General features: G+C 44.3%; 1 protein-coding gene across 1 annotated transcript in view; it reads left to right on the top strand.

Annotated features, from left to right (window-relative positions):
* The window catches only part of LOC147732720 (oligoribonuclease, mitochondrial-like), a 241253-nt gene that overhangs the window by 143198 nt on the left and 77499 nt on the right, over window positions 1-20556 (top strand). Inside the window, exons 4-5 of the mRNA XM_086957277.1 lie at window positions 15041-15152; window positions 16089-16197. Of these exons, the coding sequence (XP_086813403.1) occupies window positions 15041-15152; window positions 16089-16197 (221 nt within the window). The remainder of the gene's footprint in view (window positions 1-15040; window positions 15153-16088; window positions 16198-20556) is intronic.

Genomic DNA, 20556 nt, shown 5'->3' with positions numbered 1-20556 from the left:
ACCAAGGTCAAGTCCAGCATCCGGATCCAGCATCTCTCAGATTGTCGGCTTGGCTCCTGAGTTCAGAGAGTTTCAGAACCTAGACATTTCTCAAGAATGCAGGACAATCTTAGCCCGGGCTCGGTTGGAGAGTACCAACAAAACGTATTCTCTTAAGTGGGAGAGATTCTGTGTATGGTGTAAAGCAAATAAGATACACCCCTTTTCTTCCACTTCAGCACAAATTCTTCCTTACCTGCTCCATTTAGCGCACTCAGGACTGGCGCATGCTTCTATTAAAGTTCACCTGGCTGCGATTTCTCGCTTCAGGCGTTCGACTGGTTCTTCCCTCTGGTCCGAGAGACTAGTTAAACAGTTTCTAAAAGGCCTTTTCAGAACATTCCCTCCGGTGAGAGCTTTACCACCCACCTGGCAATTGAACATCGTCCTTCCTCAACTGATGAAACATCCATTCGAGCCAATACACAAAGCTGACATCAAATACCTGTCCTGGAAAACCGCTCTCTTGCTAGCACTTACATCTGCAAGACGTGTTGGTGAGCTGCAAGCTTTCTCCATTCAGGATCCTTTCTTGCAATTCAAACAGGACAGAGTTATCCTACGGACCAACCCTAAATTCATCCCTAAGGTTCCATCTAGTTTTCACTTGAATGAACCTATAATTTTGCGGACTTTTTTCCCAAATCCACTTTCTGCAGCGGAGAGGTCTCTCCACTCTTTAGACCTCAAGCGTTGTCTGAAATTCTACATTCATCGAACAGAACAGTTTCGAAAATCCAACCAACTGTTTGTTGCTTTCAGTAGGCCTAGAAAGGGCCTCCCTCTGACAAAACAGAGCATTTCCCGGTGGATCTCGGCAGCAATAACTTTCTGCCATCAACAGGCAAATCATCCTCTGCATTCTCGAGGGAGAGCTCATTCTACCAGAGCTGTCTCTACTTCAATGGCGCTCATTGCAGGAGTGCCCATTATCGACATATGCAGAGCAGCGACGTGGAAGACACCACATACGTTCACCAAGCACTACTGCTTGGATTCTGAACTCATGAAGGATGCAGCTGTGGGTCAAGCAGTACTCCGTCATCTATTTCACTAGAGGTGAGCCTTCTCTTTCATCCCACCTTTTTACTGCATACTTGCACATTTCTTTATTTCATTGTTTTTGAGGTACTTGTTCTATTTCACAGATGGTATTCTTATATCGTGTGACTTTACATGTTGTACCTTACGAAATGTGCTGGATATTGCTTGTTACTCTGATTCAGGCATGTGAATCTATGAAAGATACCCATAATACTGGATAAGAAATGCGTTACTTACCTGTAACTGCAGTTATCCAGTATTGGTATCTTTCATAGATTCACATGCAACCCACCCACCTCCCCTGGAAGGGCTCACCTTAGTTCTCTCAGTAGGTACTTTTTAGCACTGTGCTTACGAAAATTTGAGGGACTAGGGCTCCTTCCAGGAAGGTTCTAGAGGGTGGTGAGATCTGATTTGCTCCTGGCCAAAGTTTAGTCCTTTTTACAAAAGGACATGGATATGTTACTAATGTGAGGCCTCTGGCCTATTGTTATGTATATGTCTTTGACATTACTTTATTTATATACCGGGGACTCCCACCCCGACGACGGGGAATGATTCAGGCATGTGAATCTATGAAAGATACCAATACTGGATAACTGCAGTTACAGGTAAGTAACGCATTTCTTCTATATGCACACAGTCCCGCTTCTATGTAGTGGTTTCACAGTCCTAGATGTCCCAAGTCCACCATGAGAAATGTGGATGCAAAGTAGTACAAGGCGGGCAGATTATATTCTGTTCCATCTATTGACATTAAGTGTATTTCAGTGCTGGGTTTTCTATCTATTCCAGGATGACTACCTGCACAAAGCAGTGGGCAAGCTGAGGTTGCCTCTTCGGGCATCCGGATACAAAATAAACAAACAGAAATCATAACTCTTACCTCTAGGCCTTTATAGAAGACAAAATACAAGTTATGGAGCATAGTACTGCTTTCAGAATAGCTAGGAGAGTGATATGTTACCTTGGTTTGTATTTGAGACTGTTGCTCCTGGGGTGGTACCAGGCCAACATACCTCCGCTGTGGTGCAAACTGAAAAATATTTTAGTGAAATGGTGAGGTCGATCTAGATCATAGGTCACATAGCAGCAATCAAATGGACCCTAATAGTACAATTATTGTATGTCTTTCAAGTGCTACATGGTAATATTAATAGGAGTCCAATGGGAGACCTGGAGAAAAGTCTGATTAAAATTTGTGTGGCAGAGGAAGGCTCATAAATTATCGAAGAAGATACTGATGACCCCTAGAGACAACGGTGACAAAGCATTTCCACGTGTGTACAACTACAATAGAGAGGTCCAAATGAGAATAGGGTAATGGTCACAGAACAGATATGATACTCTGTTTACATGGACAACATAGTAGAGGGTCAATCCCTGTGGGTTTTAATGTGGCCTACCAGTAAACATAGACTACAGAACAGCTATTTAAACTGTGATCTCATTAGTACATTGAGTGTGTGGGACTAGAAGCTGTTATGTTGAACATTACAAGTTCCCCATTCCCATGGATACCTTTCTTACACATCCCAGATTTTACCCTTGCTCCAGCACAAACATGTCACCAGAGCTAGAGGAAAGGGGATTGTGGGGTGTTATCAGATGAGTTCTCAAATGATGACATTTGGATAATTTCTTGATTGTAAACGAACCGATACCTGCCCAAATTATTAAATGTTTAGATATCAACAAGTGTGCCACTGAGTCCTCCAACCATCAGTTAAGGAATCAGTGCACAGACCTTAACATCCAGGGAAAAACATCTAACCACAATTGGCACAAACTGTTGAGCCCCCCCCCCCCCTTCCCCTAAAAATTCCTGAACACATCGCAACAGGATAAATCTTGGAATTAAATGGCCAGATAGACCAGGATCGTATTGGATTTCCATAAGGGAAAGTAGGAGACCTTATAAAGGGAAATCTGCAAAAATAGCTGGTTGTCCTGCACAGGTAATCTGCCTTGAAGGTAAACACGGGATTACCTCACACTGGATAAATCCCATGTTATGTGCACAACTACCCAACAAGGGTTGTTCCAGCGCCAAGCCTGAAGGAGGAGAAAAGAAAGAAAAAGAAAAAATACAGATGAATAATGAATTATTGGTTGAACAACCAAGTTTTTAAAGTTTGCAAAACTTCATGTATGAAGTTTCATTTCGAAGTGCAATGGAAAGAGAATTCCAGATGGATGGGCCAAGGTAAGCAAATGAATGACCTCCCATTCTTGTAAGTTTAATCCTGGGCACTAAGAATTTTCCCTGAGTAGTCGATCGTAGTAGACGAGAAGGTTGGTAAGGGTGGACTAGGTCTTGCATGTATTTAGGGACAGAGCCAACCTTGATTTTATACATGTAACTCAGGGGTTTAAACTTAGCACGGTTTTCAACCTTATGCCAATGTAGATCTCTCAAGACACTGGAAGTGGGAGATGTTTTAGGAGTCTGGCAAAGCAGCCTGGCAGCAGAGTTTTGTACCTCCTGGAGCCTCCGTGTAACATCCTTGTTTGCCCCCAAATAAAGGATGTTTCTGTAGTCCATTCTAGAGGTCACAAGCGCCTGGACTACAGTCTTTTGAGTAGGGGCCGGGAGCATCCAGAATATTTTTTTCAACCATTTTAAAATGGTGAAACAAGTAGCTGCTACCTTCACAGCCTGCTGCTTCATAGATAGTTTGTCATCGATGATGACTCCCAAATTACGGACGTGATTTGTGAGCTGGGGTAAGGCACCCATTTCACTCGGCCAATGCTGGGGTCCCCAGAGATTTTTATTTTTACCCAAAATTAGGACTTCAGTTTTTTCTCCATTTAGTTTAAGTAAATTGGCTTGCATCCAGGATGCAATATTACTCAAACCAGTCTGAAGAACTGAAGGGCCAGACATCCTTTCCGTAGAAAGGGAAAAGATGCTCTGGGTATCGTCCGCGAAAAGAAAAAAGGGATAACCCAGCCTCCTCTGCAATTGTCGCCAAAGGTTTTACATACACATTGAACAGAAGGACTTAGGATGGAACCTTGGGGTACCCCATAAGAAGAGGAGTAGGTTTTAGAGGTGGCTCTAGATGAAGACTTGGAATGTCTGTTTAGCTAAAAAGGATGGAAGCCTGCCTAGTGCTGAGCCAGAAATGCTGAGAGACTGCAGGGAGTTAATTAGCACAGTGTAGGACACCATGTCAAATTCAGCACTCACATCGAGCAGTATAAGAGCCACGGTGTTCCCAGAAACCAGACGCTGTCATAACATTTCTGATACTCTGAGGAGAGTTGTCTCGGTTGAGTAGCTGGCTCTAAAGCCATAAAATGTTTCTTGGCTCATTCAATAGTGGAGAGGGAATGGCTTGTCAGTTCAAATTTGGTGAAAGTGTCCAAAAATAGAATTGTAAGTGAAATGCATACCAGCAGCAGTTAAAGACATAATGTGAATTCTCATTCCAGCACACCCACATCACATATAACCGTATTAAACTTTATGTAGCTTGGATTGTGAAGAAACCCCAATTAGGAACTGAAAGTTGATATATCAATTGCTACTTATAGCTAAATTGACAGTTTCCAGGATACAGAAACAATAAATCAGTCCAACATAACGCACTTTGTGCCGGACAATCAGGAATACCATGGCGGCATAATGGTTAATAGTACATGTCTCCAAAGAACAAGACAGCTTTCCAAATTGTTGCAACCCAGTGCTGAAATACATGGAGGAGGAACAAAGATGTCACTTGAACTTCCAAAGTAAGAGCCCTAAGAACGATTGACTAAATGAAGGGACTTCAGTGTGTACTTCAAATTCTGTTTACCTACCGGAACATTGGTGTGCATATTATTGTTAATCTTTGATGACCTGGGCATACAAAACTGAAAGTACCATAAAGGCGATATGAGATGAATAAAAACGAACCTGCTGTTTGGGAGAAGGGGCCATGGAATAGAAGGCTTAAAGTTTTTTTTCCTCCCTATATAACAATATAGTCCTTAGAAGCAGATGAAAATGACCTTGTCTTAATGTATTTTGTTTTAGAAAAAACAAGTATTCTGGTTTGAATCTGTATTCACGTGCTGCGCATTTTCCTGCCATCTAGTAGTTCGGTTTGGGCTTGGATCTGTTTTTTCTCTCTTGTTTGTCCTGAATGGATGTAGTTGTTGACCATTTGGTGCTGCGTTCCTTCTAGAATACCTACACCCACAAAGCTCCATTGCGTGGTTGCAAACCTTAGATTTTTTTATTTTTACTCTGTTGTTTAAGTCTGAATGCAGTCCCAGACGAACATTAGAAGAGGAAGGTGTTTTTTTGGTTTGGAAAATAGAATTAAAAATGGAGGGAACTGAAGAAAAACCTAGGACAGCAAAGAGAATCACTTAGCCTGGAGAATGCTTTTGGGGCATGGCACACTCTCCATTCTGATTCTGCCAGAACAAGTTTGAGTAGTAGGATAACCTTAAAGTCTGCCACTTGTGGAATCGTAGGAGGTAAGCCCTCAGAACCGGCCTCACCTCCGTTAGGCAGTCAAGAGCACTGGAGTGAGATCTACCCACGAGGGGGAAGCTTTGGGCTGGAAAATAAGGCTCCTGTAGTAGACATTGAAAATAAAGGTTCCAATGTCAAAAGAAGGAAAAGACCTTGCAAGGCCAAAATGGAGCCATTAATACAGAATAAGGAGTCTAATGATTGCTTAAAGGGATACATGATCTTTCTGCGCCCCTCAAAGAAAAAAGCAGTCCCAGTCAACCCCGAAAAACCAAATCTTGAATTATAGGCAAGGCTAGAGCTGTCGGGGGAAAAGCAAGAGAAAGCCACAGACTTCGAAGACAACTTAAAATAAAAACTCTATCCAGTAGGTGATGGTCAAGGGCCTGTATCTCGGAAGTCTGGCAGGATTTAACACCAATTCACTATAGGTGCGTATAGACATAAACTTCAAGGCCCCTGCCATCAGACGGCATCAGTGTGCAATGAAGTAGTCAAGCAGGTGGTAGACACCTACAGTACCAAGCTAGAGGAGCGACAAGGAAAATCATATTCTTCCTGGACACCATACTGCCCTTGCAGTGAAAGAGCCAGTTCAGCTGATGTTTTCACGTGTTAGATAAAAGAAGAGAAAGCCTTCAAAGAACCAGCTACAACAAAGTCTATTACTCCATGCTTTGACAACCAGTATAAACGATGATTCACACAATGACTTTGGGTGTACATAAGGTGTTCAGTGGCTGCCAACTCCATCATTGTTTCCACAGCTCGAAAATGAGCTATACCAAAATAGGGGGAAATCCATCATCCGCAAGGAGAATACAACAGCCAGCACCTACATTAAGTCTGCTTTGGGAGACGCAGACCCAGCCAGCAGTGCTCTGCACCAGAACTTTGCTGAAGAAGCATGCCTCGCTAATGGTGTCGGGAACATGCCCTTCACTTGAGACGCTTCGGAACTGCAGTAAACTAGTCACTTCAAAGGATGAAGAAGGACAACGTTCTCTTCCAGGGGATCCTCATGAATAGTCATAAGCACTGAATATTCCCGCCCATGTGCGGGACCCCGGAAACAATATAAAAATATATATGTAAAAAACACATATCTCGCTCCGTATATATGTACGTACATATATCATTTTTCTCACACCAATGCAGCCCCAAAACCGAGGCTAGACAATGTAAACACTTATATATGTACACTTATATATGTACAGCAATTAGTAAGGAACAAAAAACACATTAGGTCAAATAGTCCTTGAACTTTGTGTTTTAATGAGTAAAACCACTCATAAATCCTGAAAATTGCTCATAAAAGACCTTGTCAGCCATAGGCAGCATTGAGAATCAATAACACAGAAAATAAAAGCATTTTCAGCTAAAACCTGGCACCGTGCCTTTAGGGCAGCCATGACCCCAGGCTTCCCATCATGCCTCAGGGGTGACAGTTAGGTCAGTTGTTCTTTCCGACTCCTTTTCTCAGGACCCTGTTCAAACAGCTCCCACCTTTTTTTGACTTTGTCAGAAATTCTTGGTGATTTACTTCAATTTTTGTATTCACTCGACGGTTTTATGTCTTAGATAGATAGTGCTTCCTTTTTTGAGTTCAAAAAAGGGTAATTTTTTGTCAAAATGCCTTCGCTTTTTGACCCCTGCCCTTCCTGTGGGAAGAAAAGGGCTAGGACTGATGCACATCCTGTGTGTATCCGCTGTCTTCCTGACAGGCATTCTGCAGGAAATTGTGATCATTGCAAGTCCTTGTCAAGGAGAACTCTCAAGGATAGAGAAAGAATTCGAATTTATGGACTTTCTGAGAGAGGTAGGTCTCCAAAGAGACAGAAAAAGCTGAGGACGCGGTAGACGTCGAGAGATGTCCCGACTTGCTCTCCTTCGGGGTTGGGATCGGCGTCGAAGGTTCCACAGGTGATTTATGAGTGGTTTTACTCATTAAAAGACAAAGTTCAAGGACTATTTGACCTAATGTGTTTTTTGTTCCTTACTAATTGCTGTACATATATAAGGGTTTACATTATCTAGCCTTGGTTTTGGGGCTGCATTGGTGTGCGAAAAATGATATATATACGTACATATAAACGGAGCGAGATATATATGTGTTTTTTACATATATATTTTTATATTGTTTCCGAGGTCCCGCACATGGGCGGGAATATTTAGTGTTTATGACTTTGATAAGGATACCCCTGGAAGAGAACTAGGATTACAGGTAAGTAACTTATCCATACTGCAAAGTCCATAGCGAACAACAGTAGTGAGGGTAATTCAGGGGGAGAGCGCTCCACAAAGGAGAATAAGGTTGTTTGCTTACCACCAGCAACCTCTCATACACATGAACCTCTGAACATCAGGGGCCTGTGGCGCTAGGAGGGCATAGTGGAAAACATGAATATCCTGGAGCTTAAGACCGTGTTTCCAAGACTTTCCAATTGCAAGTCAAAGGGAAGGTGATACGAATGCAAACGGATAACACTACTACCATGCTCTACCTCAACAAACAGGTGGGGGGGAATACAAGATCACAGGTGCTATCCAGCCTGGCACAGTAGATAAGGATATGGGTGATGCAAAATAGCATATCCACCTACCAGTTCCGAAGACCACATAGGAAAACCAACTAAGCAGGCAAGCCAATGCCTCTTATGAATGGGAGCTAAACTTGCAGATTCTTCACTGAATCTAAAATAGGTGTAGAATCTTGCAAAGTGGATATCCCAGAACCAAAAACACTTGTGTTTTGCAGCATGGCTCCTGAGGCCATATAAAGAATACCAACAACATGAGAAGTGTTCATCCCAAAAAATGAAACCAATTAGCTGATCCTGATCCTATTACCGACTCTAAACCCTGGCAGCCGCGCTGAAATTGTCATGGTACTTTTACATTACAGAGATTTTGGTGGGCATGTTAACCGTTTGAGCTATTTTGTTTTATGCGCTTGCAATGCATCACAAAATATAGCCAAACACCTTATAACAAAACCCGCTAGAACCAGAAAGTGTAGCTCCTAGCAATAAATATTACATTTGTGAGATGCCCCAATTTGCAGCCCATCCTAGTCCTGTTGGCGACACTACACCCTGCCAGCCGCCTTGGCGCCGGCTCCACGGAAAGAGTATCAATATGCTAAACAAACAGTGGGGTATAGTACTTTCAAATAACACAAACTGCGGTGGGCACATTAACCCTGTGAACTATCTTTCCTTGTGCGCCTGCAATGCATCACGGAAGGTAGCAAAGACTTCAGAAGGAAACCTGCAACAATTACGAACTGTAGCTTTCACCACTAAGTATTACAATCCAGACGCTCCAACTTGGAGCATCTGGATTGTAATATTTAGTACATGCCATGTACATAGTGCCATGAGGCCAGTCGATTACATCCGTGCAGCCGCGCTGAAATTATAAACAACGCTTTCATCACGGGACTGAAGGAGTAGCAGCTTGAACCTGTATGTGGCAATACTTTATATTTAGGCCGCTCGCTGAGACAGTGCATGTGCTTCATTTTACACTTTCCATCTCATGCCACAAAATCCCACACTCAGCATGTGCACGAGACTCCTTCGGAGGCTGCAGACAGTACCCGCCTGTGTGAGGTACATGGAATTCGGCCTGGATGTAGACAGTGCTTGAAATGGAAAAAAGAAAAAGCAAGCACGCGAGTGGTGTGCGCGTGTTATAGCGAGACGTCTGTTTTGCATTATCGCGCATGCATCGGTGCACGATAATGCAAAACAGATGTGCCCTGTGCGGGTAACCGCAAGCAATAGGCTATGGGCGGAGCAAAGGCGGGACATGCACCCGCCTTTGCCGAATTGCATGCTGTTTTTCTTAAAAAGACGCACGCGAAGCCCAATAGCCTACGAAAACCCAAAACACACACACAAGCGTGTGGTGAGCTTTCTGAAGCCCCTACAAGAAGTCTCGCCAGAGCAGCGCTTGCGCACTGCTACATGCTCGACCTAAAAACTGATATCCTAAAAGCCATAACATCTCTGTGCAGAGTGAACAAGCTTCTGACACAAACAGTGCAGGAACCATACATTCAAATCCACAAGGACAGGATAGTAATGAGAACTGCCCCTAACTTGCTGTGCATGTTCGTATCATATTTACATGCCTAACAAGCATACTTAGACAGTGGAAGGAGGAAGCAATGAAAAATGTGAGTGATGCTTAAACGATAAGTTACATAATCCCGGCAATTATTAGTTGAGACTTTTACCTCAGTAGACGCTAGCCAAATTGGCTAGGGTTCTGTTCAGAGCCAAGTTGATATTAACATATCCGATCTAAGACTGCAGCCTTTGCGTCCAGGAACTTTAAAGAGCCATGTTGGACCTGTCATCCTTAGGACGGTCTTCCTCAAACCTTTAGCCTGCTACCTCCTTTTTTTGCTGTATCTTTTCTTTGGCCTTAGGACTCTAGCACTGGTTAGTAGTGGTTAAGTACTCAAAGTGCACGTGCTTCACCCCTAAAAAGATGGTGACCTTGGTTTAACTCAATTGACATGTTTAGTTCACTTGTAAGTCCCTTGTAAAGTGGTATCCCATATGCCCACAGCATGTCCTCTAAATGCTACGAGTAGGCCTGCAGCACTGATTGTGCCACCCACACAAGTAACCTTTCAAACCTGTCTCAGGCCTGTGTGTGCAATTTACTGCCACTTCAACTTTGCATTTAAAACCACTTGCCAAACCTTAAGGTTCCTCTTTATTACGCATAGGTCACCCTAAGGTTGGCAGGGCTCGAAAAATCCAAATTATGGAGAGCTATTTTTAAGGACTACTCACCCTTTCTGGCAAGCTGAAAATCATCTAACTTCTCTGGAAGACAATCTGAATTTTGACCTCTGTCTCTGAAAGTTAAGCAAATTTGACAAGATTACTTGACTTAAAGGCATCTTTATTGCTCACAAAGTGAAAGAGCAATAGAGCTATAAAGATGCCTTTAAATCTTGATGTGTCACTTTTGTGGCTTTCAGAGACAGGTCAAAAGTCAGTTTGTCTTTCTATTTTTATTTTTCTGTGACTGAAGTTAGAGGACTTTAAAAAGTGAACTATGTTAGGAACTACTGTGTAAAGCATGTGAAATAAAAGGCTGTAAGATGCCAGGTGTTCTAATACAACACTGAAATAGCTAAGTGAACTGTTCAAAAAGTCCAAGTATATTTAATTAGTTATGAATACATATTTGTGTAATTCTGCAGTGAAAAAAATATTTTTATATGCTCAAAACTATTTAAAACACTTTACTTGGTGATGTGCAAATTTTAAATATTTTTGCTGAAACCCAATTTCCAAACATTGTGCTCTATTATCAGTGAAGCTACAGGTTAGTGGGAAAGGGTTGTGGCCATTTCAATGGAAAACATGCTATGTGTAAATGGCAGTGCACTACCACATCATGCTTTACTAATATATTTATGAAAAGTACGTCTTTAAACATGAACTGGGAAATATTATTGCTTCTGCCCAGATGACAGTGCTATTAGCGAACTAAGGGCCAAATGTACGACCATTCCATTTTGCAAGGCGCAAATTGCGACATTTTGTGACTAGCAAAATGGACTGTACAAGTGTCTGAGACACTTTGCATTACTCAAATGGGTCGCAAGGGACCTGCCTCGTTAATATTCATGAGGTAGGTCGCAATTTACGACCTATTGGGAATGGCCTGCAAATACTGGGATGTTGGCCAGCTGAGTACAGCAGAGCCCCATTTTGGTGTTTGATTTTTCAAGAAATTTACATCTAACTTAGCCCACCCAGAATATTTTAACGACCCTACCACCCTGTATCCTGTGTCTAGGAAAGATCTTAAATGGGCTTGTTTGCACTTTTTGGAGGAAAATAGAAATATCACAGAAATGGCAAAATCTACAGTTCAAGCGAATCAACTTAACCTGACTTCTTTTAATATGCAGCCTTATATTAGGGTTGTTACAGTGGATTATGATAGATTCCGGTTAGTGCTTTTTAGATTATGTAATATTCATAGAACGATTAGTTTCCTTGAACTGAAAGATTCATCGAGACAGTTAAGTAAATGCCCATATGATGATATATCTTCCCAGACAACCCTGCATGTTGTTTTCTTCTGTAGGCTTCATTCTGATCAAAGAAGATGGATTCTCCCAATTATAAGATTACTTGGGCTTAGACAATGTCCTCCCGCGCTACTGGCCCTACAATTATTAGAAAATGAACTAGTTATAACTTCTGTTACTGTATTCTTTAAAAAAAAATGTAAATGTAGAAAATCCATCATGATGTGAAATTTCCTGGTGCATGTCTAAGAGATCAGTCTTATTTTTCATGTGATTGTGTTATGATTGTACCTAATAATTTTAAACCAAAATGAGTTTTATGATGTGTTCTCATTGTGCTTTTAGGATTATTTAAAACAAGTAATCGAATAAGGCTTAATTGAATTGTTTTTTCAATTATGCAATTTTTTTAAATGCTGTCAGTTTTCCTTAAAGGAAACTGGATGAGTTATGAAAAAAATGAAATTTTTATTTTTATTTTTCAAGGGCAATCAGCGGTCCCTGGGACCACTGCCTGCTCTTAAAAATCTTTTTGCACCCATTCACAAAGGGGAATGGGTCCCCTTGGGACCACTTCCTAATTGCATACCATTCTGACTCGTTATTAGGAAGGGACTCCCTTGACACGCCCCTTCCTAATAGCGAGTCGCAAACACTATTTTGCAAGTCACCTAATTGCAAAATAGGGTTTGTACAAACCACTACCCTTTTTTTGCAGGCACAAACAGGCCAATTTTCATTTGTAACCGCAAAAAAACGGTTGTAGATCTGGCCCTAAGAGGCAAGCCGGGAATCATGTGTACCCTATACATGGGCTTGATTCTTGTTATACTTGGAGCAAATATTTAGACTAGTTAATAAATGTTTTTATGTACAGCAGAAATAGTGAACTTGCATATTTGAAGGTGCTCTCTTGTATGTTCAAAAAGAAAAAGGCGGCTCCATATGGCAAAATATTTGCCTACGATCACACCATTTGAAATCAGTTCATGGTTAAAGTACATTACAGTTAGGTCGAGTAGATTATTAAAGTTACTAGACCTGCGGGTCTAGTGAAATGTTATGATTTTTCGAGCCTTGGTAGGCCCAAGGTAGCCTTACAGGCAGGGTGCTGTGTAACGAAAAGGTAGGGAATGTACATTTAAGATTTACATGTCCTGGAAAAAACTGCTAGTTTTGTTTTTCACAACAGTGAGACCTACTCCTCTCATAGGCTAGCATTGGGAATTCCTTAAAACTCTTTTGAGCTGTAATTCCTGATTAAAAAGGATTCTGATAGCTCTTCCTGGGCTGGAAGAGAGAGTGGAGCTGAAACTTACACCTGAATAGGCAGTGTCTTGTTAGCTACACAAAGGCCGATTACCCCCTACTAGACCAGGGACATGTATCGGGTCTAGAGATCATCAGTTCAACAAGTACCTACTTGCACCCACTGGGGTGAACCACTCAAGAACTCCATGTACCAGAGTCCCTAGGGGCGATCCGGAGGAGGGGCTAGCGGTGTGCGGTCCATTGCGATTGTTCCTACCAATTGGCTCCCTTGAGCTTTGAGCTGACGAGCTCCTGGACGACGCACCTGCGTGCCGGTTCAGGCATCGAGGCCTTTGACGGTTGCTTGGCGGCCTTCTCTTCCACCCCAAACTATTTTCTCTACTGATGAGGGAAGTTATCCCGAAACCCGAGCCATGTCTCAGGCGATATCCAAAAACCCGGGACATGTATCGGGTCTAGAGATCATCAGTTCAACAAGTACCTACTTGCACCCACTGGGGTGAACCACTCAAGAACTCCATGTACCAGAGTCCCTAGGGGCGATCCGGAGGAGGGGCTAGCGGTGTGCGGTCCATTGCGATTGTTCCTACCAATTGGCTCCCTTGAGCTTTGAGCTGACGAGCTCCTGGACGACGCACCTGCGTGCCGGTTCAGGCATCGAGGCCTTTGACGGTTACTTGGCGGCCTTCTCTTCCACCCTAAACTATTTTCTCTACTGATGAGGGAAGTTATCCCGAAACCCGAGCCATGTCTCGGGCGATATCCAAAAACCCGGGACAGGTATCGGGTCTAGAGAGCATCAGTTCAACAAGTGCCTACTTGCACCCACTGGGGTAAACCACTCAAGAACTCCATGTACCAGAGTCCCTAGGGGCGATCCGGAGGAGGGGCTAGCGGTGTGCGGTCCATTGCGATTGTTCCTACCAATTGGCTCCCTTGAGCTTTGAGCTGACGAGCTCCTGGACGACGCACCTGCGTGCCGGTTCAGGCATCGAGGCCTTTGACGGTTACTTGGCGGCCTTCTCTTCCACCCTAAACTATTTTCTCTACTGATGAGGGAAGCTATCCCGAAACCCGAGCCATGTCTCGGGCGATATCCAAAAACCCGGGACAGGTATCGGGTCTAGAGAGCATCAGTTCAACAAGTGCCTACTTGCACCCACTGGGGTAAACCACTCAAGAACTCCATGTACCAGAGTCCCTAGGGGCGATCCGGAGGAGGGGCTAGCGGTGTGCGGTCCATTGCGATTGTTTCTACCCCCTACTGATAGTTTGGAGCCAGGGCTGAGATGAAAGGGTGACCTGTGCACTTCAAAGGCCTGCTTTGAAGTCAGCCCCACTCAAAGGCACAGTTGGGTATAAGTATTAGGTCTCTGACACTCTAAAAGGAGACACTTCTGGAACTATAACTGCACTTTGTCAGAAGGATTGCTGTGCTGCTTAAAGTACTTATCTTTGCATTGCTGACTTGGAAGATCTGCTTTTCTCTTTTGTTGCCCTGCTGCTCCCTGACATTGCTGCAGAGGAGCTCAACTCTGCCTTTTCTCCATGTGTGCTCCCAGGGCTTGTTGGCTTGCCTCATATTGCTTGAGACTCAGGAATATCAAAGTCTTTACCCCGGCTCTTGTGCCTGGCTCACTGGAGTAGACCTAGAAATGTACATTACGGACATAGACGCATCTCCTGTGTGCGAGTAGCCAGATTTTGGGGCGACTGTTGTACAAGGCAAAACCGACTGCATTGGTAGAAGCTGGTTCAATATTTGGGATCATAATGTAGGGTGAAGTAGCATATACCACATGCTTAATTTTTTCAAGATCATCAAATAGCCTGCATGCTTATATAACTGAGATATACTCTTTATTTTTATCAATCTTGAGAGTATCGCTTTACCAGGATTCAAATATCTGACCTGCTGGTGCAGAGTTGTCTTACTTTCTTGTGGATCAGTTACAGCTAAGATACTTACAAAAATTACCCTCTGAAAAAAAAGTAAAATTCATTACTTTTCTTTTTTTCAAAGTTGATGCTTAATGCTTATTGTTACCAGAAAAAAGGTACATAAATATAAATTGGTTTAGTATGCTTTAACTGCTGTATTCATGCACCAGTGTTGTAAATAATTTCCTGTCATTTTAATGCAGTCCGGTCTGACCCAGGCAGTGCGAGAGAGTAAAGTTGCACTTCAGCAAGCCGAGTATGAGTTCTTGTCCTTTGTGCGGCAGCATACACGACCCGGGCTTTGCCCACTAGCAGGTAGGAGTTGTATGTTAACTTGTACAACCTTGCAGTTATTCATTGGTGTACATGCTGTTCCCTGTTAATTAGTACTCTGTTCACTTTGAAGTTTTTTGTATTTTTGATACAAATCAATTGAAGTTTTTTATTGCAACAAATCCCACTCTGACCTCTGTATAGAGATGCCATGTTTTACCAAAAGTTTTATAAATCCTATGCAAACGAATCCAACACTTCTGTGGAACAAACGTTTCATTGTAATTAATTTTGGACTGTAAAAAAGTCCAATAATTTATTGTTGGAAACTTTTCCTTTTCCCAACTATGCCTTAAACTCGTTTCATTGTCAATGCTGGGTTGTGGCAGTGGTTCTCATGTCCAGTGATGTTGAAAGCCTGCATGCATAAGGTCTGTCTACTGCAATATGATGCTTTTGTACTGTCTGTTCATTTACTTGTTAAGCATGTCTAGCAGATATGCTATATATTGGATGTCTGCGGTCAGGAAGTGGTGAGTGGTACATAAGAACGTCTGTAGAAAACCAGCCTTTTGATTATGATAGGTGGAATATGGGATAAAGACACATCTCAGACAATATGTGAACCTCTTCTATGGTACATGTTTCAGGATGAAAGGCTCGTCACTGAGGTATTGTGGTCTAGATAGCATGACACATGCAAAGACATCAGCTGTGCCTCTTTAAGCTGTCCATGGTGGTAGGGAGTATGGCTAATTCCCAGATATTGATTGAAGATATGAGGAGGCAAGACCATGGAGTGAAAGAGATCCTCTGGTGGGATGCATGGAGAGACGGTGCCGTCAATTGTGTCTATGAGTCATCTGTTTTGCTTTTATGGTTCTGGTCCTTCCTTTTACTGCAAATCCGAATGTTAATCTTGTTTGATGCGGGCAGTAACTGGAACATATTGATAAATATTCTTTTTTTTATTTATAGGGAACTCTGTGCATGCAGATAAGAAGTTTCTGGACAAGTACATGCCTCAGTTCATGAAGCACCTTCATTACAGAATAATAGATGTGAGCACTGTGAAGGAGCTCTGCAGGTAACTGGGTCATAGGCAGCTAGTGCCAAGGACTGTTAATGCACTTGCGATTTGTGGTCTGTTTTTTGATGGAGTAACTGTGAATGAGCTATGAGATAACCTGCACTCTTCATAAGTATGAATGGCATGTAAAATAGTACCGGTTACTGTAGGTTTGGATATGAGAGATGGAAGGATTACTGATGTTTAGGAAGGTTTGAAGTTATCCAGTATTAGGGGTGTCTTTCATAGATTCACATGCCTGAATCATTCCCCGTCGTCGAGACGGGAGCCTCCGGTAAATAAAAAAGTAATGTCCATAGACATACATAGAGAAAAAGGGTCTAAGGGCCTCCCCTTAGTAGCCTTTCCTTGTCCTTATGTAAAAAGGACCAAACTCTTACAGTCAGCCAATCAGCTCCGACCTCCCTCTAGAACCTTCCTGGGAGGAGCCTCAGTCCCTCAGATTTTCTACCGCACGTTGTGCTAGGGAGTCTCCAGCCTGAGCTCTCCTCAGGATTCTTCAAAATTCATCAAACTTTCTTGAAAGTGTTCTCTAAACCCTCAACTCTTCAAAGAAGACTTCACTACACTGTCTTGGCAGTAAGTGTGTTCTTTCAACTGCTTTTTTCCATGTCTGACTCGAAGAAGAAAGCCCTGTTCAGGGCATGCTCTTCCTGTAGCAAGAAGAGAATTCATGTGGATGATCAGCACGACCTGTGCTTGTATTGCCTTTACCCGGACCATGTCTCAGACAAATGCAAGATCTGTAGGTCTTTTCCTAAAAAGACTGTGAGAGACAGGGAAGGTCGCCTTCTTATATGGCTGGACAGGCTTAAGGACAGAGACCACCTGGACTCCTCCGTGAGTAGTGCTTCCAGGGCATCAGCAGTCTCTCAAAAGAGGCCTAGGGTATCTTCCCCGGGCCCCTCAGACACTCCTCCTGCGAAGACTCACAAAAAGTCTTCAGAGGCAAGATCTGCGACATCTTCAGTGTCTGCTAAGGAGGATAAAACCTTTAAGAAACCTGCTCCGTCCTCTAGACAAGCTCAAAGGACTACCTCAGTCACGACCACAGTGTCTACCACGTCGGCTTCGTCGCCTTCAGCCTCGACGACGACGACTACGTCCTCCTCATCTTCAGGTAGACCTGTTTCTTCAATTATTAGCCTAAAATCGTCATCGACGACAAAGACCTTGTCGATGACGAAAACTACACCGTCGACGACGCCATCGTCGACGAACCCATCGTCGTCGAAGCAGTTATCCAACATCCCACCGTCGACGACCAAGGTGTCGACGAGAGAATCGACGACGAGGACGTCGTCCACGAAAGCACCGTCGACGAAGACGTCGACGACGACTTCGCAGTCGTCGACGACCAAGAACCCATCATCTACTCCACCGTCGACGAGGACCTCGTCGACGACTCCGTCGACGACTCCGTCGACGAGGGGCTCGTCGTCAGCGACGGCCCCGTCGACGAAGACTCTGTCGACCAGGGACTCGACGACGACACCGTCGACGAAGACTCCGTCGACGAGAGACTCGACGACGACACCGTCGACGGAGGGCTCGTCGTCGAAGGGGACAATGCCAGAGTCATGGAAACAATCGAAACTAGTGGAAGTATCGACCCTCATGCTACCGCCGTCGACGGTTCCCTCGACGACGACAGGCTCTGTTGTGCAGTCTACAAAGCCTACCAAACCACAAATTACCCCAGAAACGACGTCTCCAAGCAAAGTGGAGAAGCAACCACCTCAGGAAATCTTCCAAAGCGAAGAATCCGAAGAGGATGACCACCTGGATCCCGCAACTTCGGTCTCGGTCCTGCACATTAAATGCCAAAGCACTGACGAGGAGCAGGACGACTTCACCTATCAGGAGCACTCTATCCATACTAGTGTCCGCACGGAAGTCACCCCCATGATATGCTTGCCTTCAACCCTTGTTGATGACTTAAGGTTCCTTGTACAGGACTACAAGCAACGCTTTCCAGAGTCAAACAGAGGCGGTCATACCCCTAACGTTCATGCGCCTCAGGACAAGGGGGATCAGTCACCTAACATCCAAGCTCAGGTGTCAGCCCCGAAACAACCTCCGCATCACCCTCAAACCCACCATGACGTACAGCCTCAGGTGGTGGTCTCTTCGGACGATGATGAGGAGGTGGAGGAACTAGAGGACGGGGAGGTCCAGGAGGTACACTCGGAACACTCGGACCAGGATCACTCAGACCACGATGAAGAGGATGAATATGTTGCATCATCCCCAGCTTCACCACAACCGCGTCATGCGGACTCCCCACCTGTGGACATTGCCGGCTTCCACAAGCTTGTGGAGAGAGCAGCGAAAAGATTCCATATGACGGTGGAATCGACAGAAACGGACTGTTTCTTACTGGATTTTAAGGAGCAGACTCACAAATCCGCAAAAACTATTCCAATTATTGAATTTCTGTGGGAACAAGGAAAGAAATTAATGCTAACACCTGCTTCTGTACCGGCGGTTGTTCCACGCCTAGACAAGAAATACAGAGCACCACTTACGGCAGCGGCTTGCCTCAATGGTCACCCCAAACCAGACTCAGTGGTGACACAGGCAGCCCAGAAACACTCCCGCAACCCTTCCTCACCACTGTCCGCCCCCCCGGACAAGGAGGGCAGGAAACTTGACACGATTGGGAAACGTTTCTCATCCACATCGGCCATGACCATCAAGGTAGCAAACTCCATTGCCTTGTTGGGGCGTTACAATCGCCAGCTATGGGAGGACATCGCCCCTTACGTACAGGAGCTGCCTGACGCAGTTCAGGGTGAGGTGAAGGCGCTACTAATGGAAGGTCAGTCTTCAGCAGCGGAACTGATTGACTGTGCTATCGACGCAGCCATGACAGGCTTCCGTCAACTGGCGGGGGCTGCTGTCCTACGACGCCAAGGATGGCTAAGAGCGACATCATTCCGCCAGGAAGTACAATCGAAGGTGCTGGACATGCCCTTCGACGGACAACACCTGTTTGGAGAAAAAATCGACGAGGCACTGCAGGCCATTAAAAAGGACACGGACACGGCAAGGGCACTGGGTACTCTGCAGTCCAGAAACCAGTCCTTTCGGGGCAACAGAGCAAGAGGTCAGTCCTCCTATCGAGGCTCCTATCAAAACAGGTCCTCGTTTTCATACAACCACAAAGGCCAATACCAAAACAAACAGCAACAAGGCCGCCAATCTTCGTTCGGAAGATCTAGCTACAGAGGTAAAAATACCAAGAGGGGCGCTGGCGGCCGCCAGTGACCGATTACTCCAGCCAGTCCAACCACCCTCTCCATCCTTTCAAATTGGAGGAAAGCTGACCCATTTCCTCACCAATTGGCAATACCTCACCACGGACCGGTGGGTTCTTCAAATTATTCGATTCGGCCATTCTCTCGAATTCACCTCCATCCCTCCCGATACCCCCCCACGCAGGCGGACGCACAAACACCCACGCCAGCTTCTAAAGGAACTTTCGACAATGCTACAGAAAGGGGCAATCGAAAGAGTGCCGGCATCCTCAAAAGGGAAGGGATTCTACTCTCACTTCTTTCTGGTACAACAAAAAGAGAACAAGTGGAGGCCCATCCTGGATCTCCGGGCACTCAACACCTTCCTACGGAGCCAATCGTTCAGGATGGTGACAATTCAAGAAATTCTGGGCATTCTAGAAAGAGGAGATTTCATGACATCCTTAGATCTCCAGGATGCCTACTGTGAGAAGGTGGCCTGATATGCAGTGCTCACTATTCTAGTGAACACTATGTATCAGTCCAGCAACCCTTATTGATGATTGGTTGTAAGTCAACCTTATAGACCAGCTATCCTAGTAGCATGGATACGAGCAGTCTAAGGCTAAAGACTCGAGAGGGCGTGTTAAGCCAGCTGTTTACCACACATATACCCCTTGAATACCCAGTGAAAGGACACCACACAAGTGTTATGAAAATAAACAAGATATTTATTAAGAATCACAACAGCCCTGTACTCTTTATGAGGACAGGGTACTAAGCACAAAACAAAACTCTTACGAAAATACTTAAGTTAGCACAGTATATACAAATGCCCGAGGGGCACGGAAAACCATATACTCTGAAAGTGGAATGCGAAATTACTAGCAGGTAAGTACAGTACTAATAGGCTTTGGAATCGCTAGGACTTGACTATAGAATCGTTAGATTACTTCTAGGAGACCCAGGGGACTCGGGTGCAGTGTGTGCACTCTCACGCGAGATGCGGGACAAAGTCTATGGTAGCTAGTAATGACAAAGTTAGTGTTCTCGGGCGAACCCGACCTGGTAGGAGGAAAACGAAAGTGGATCCTGACCCTTGGATAGTGAGGCTATG

Source organism: Lissotriton vulgaris, chromosome 2_1 (assembly GCF_964263255.1).
Source record: "Lissotriton vulgaris chromosome 2_1, aLisVul1.2, whole genome shotgun sequence".
NCBI classification, from domain to species: Eukaryota; Metazoa; Chordata; class Amphibia; order Caudata; family Salamandridae; genus Lissotriton; species Lissotriton vulgaris.
The sequence above is the reverse complement of the archived record's forward strand: the minus strand, read 5'-3'. Positions and strand labels throughout refer to the sequence as shown.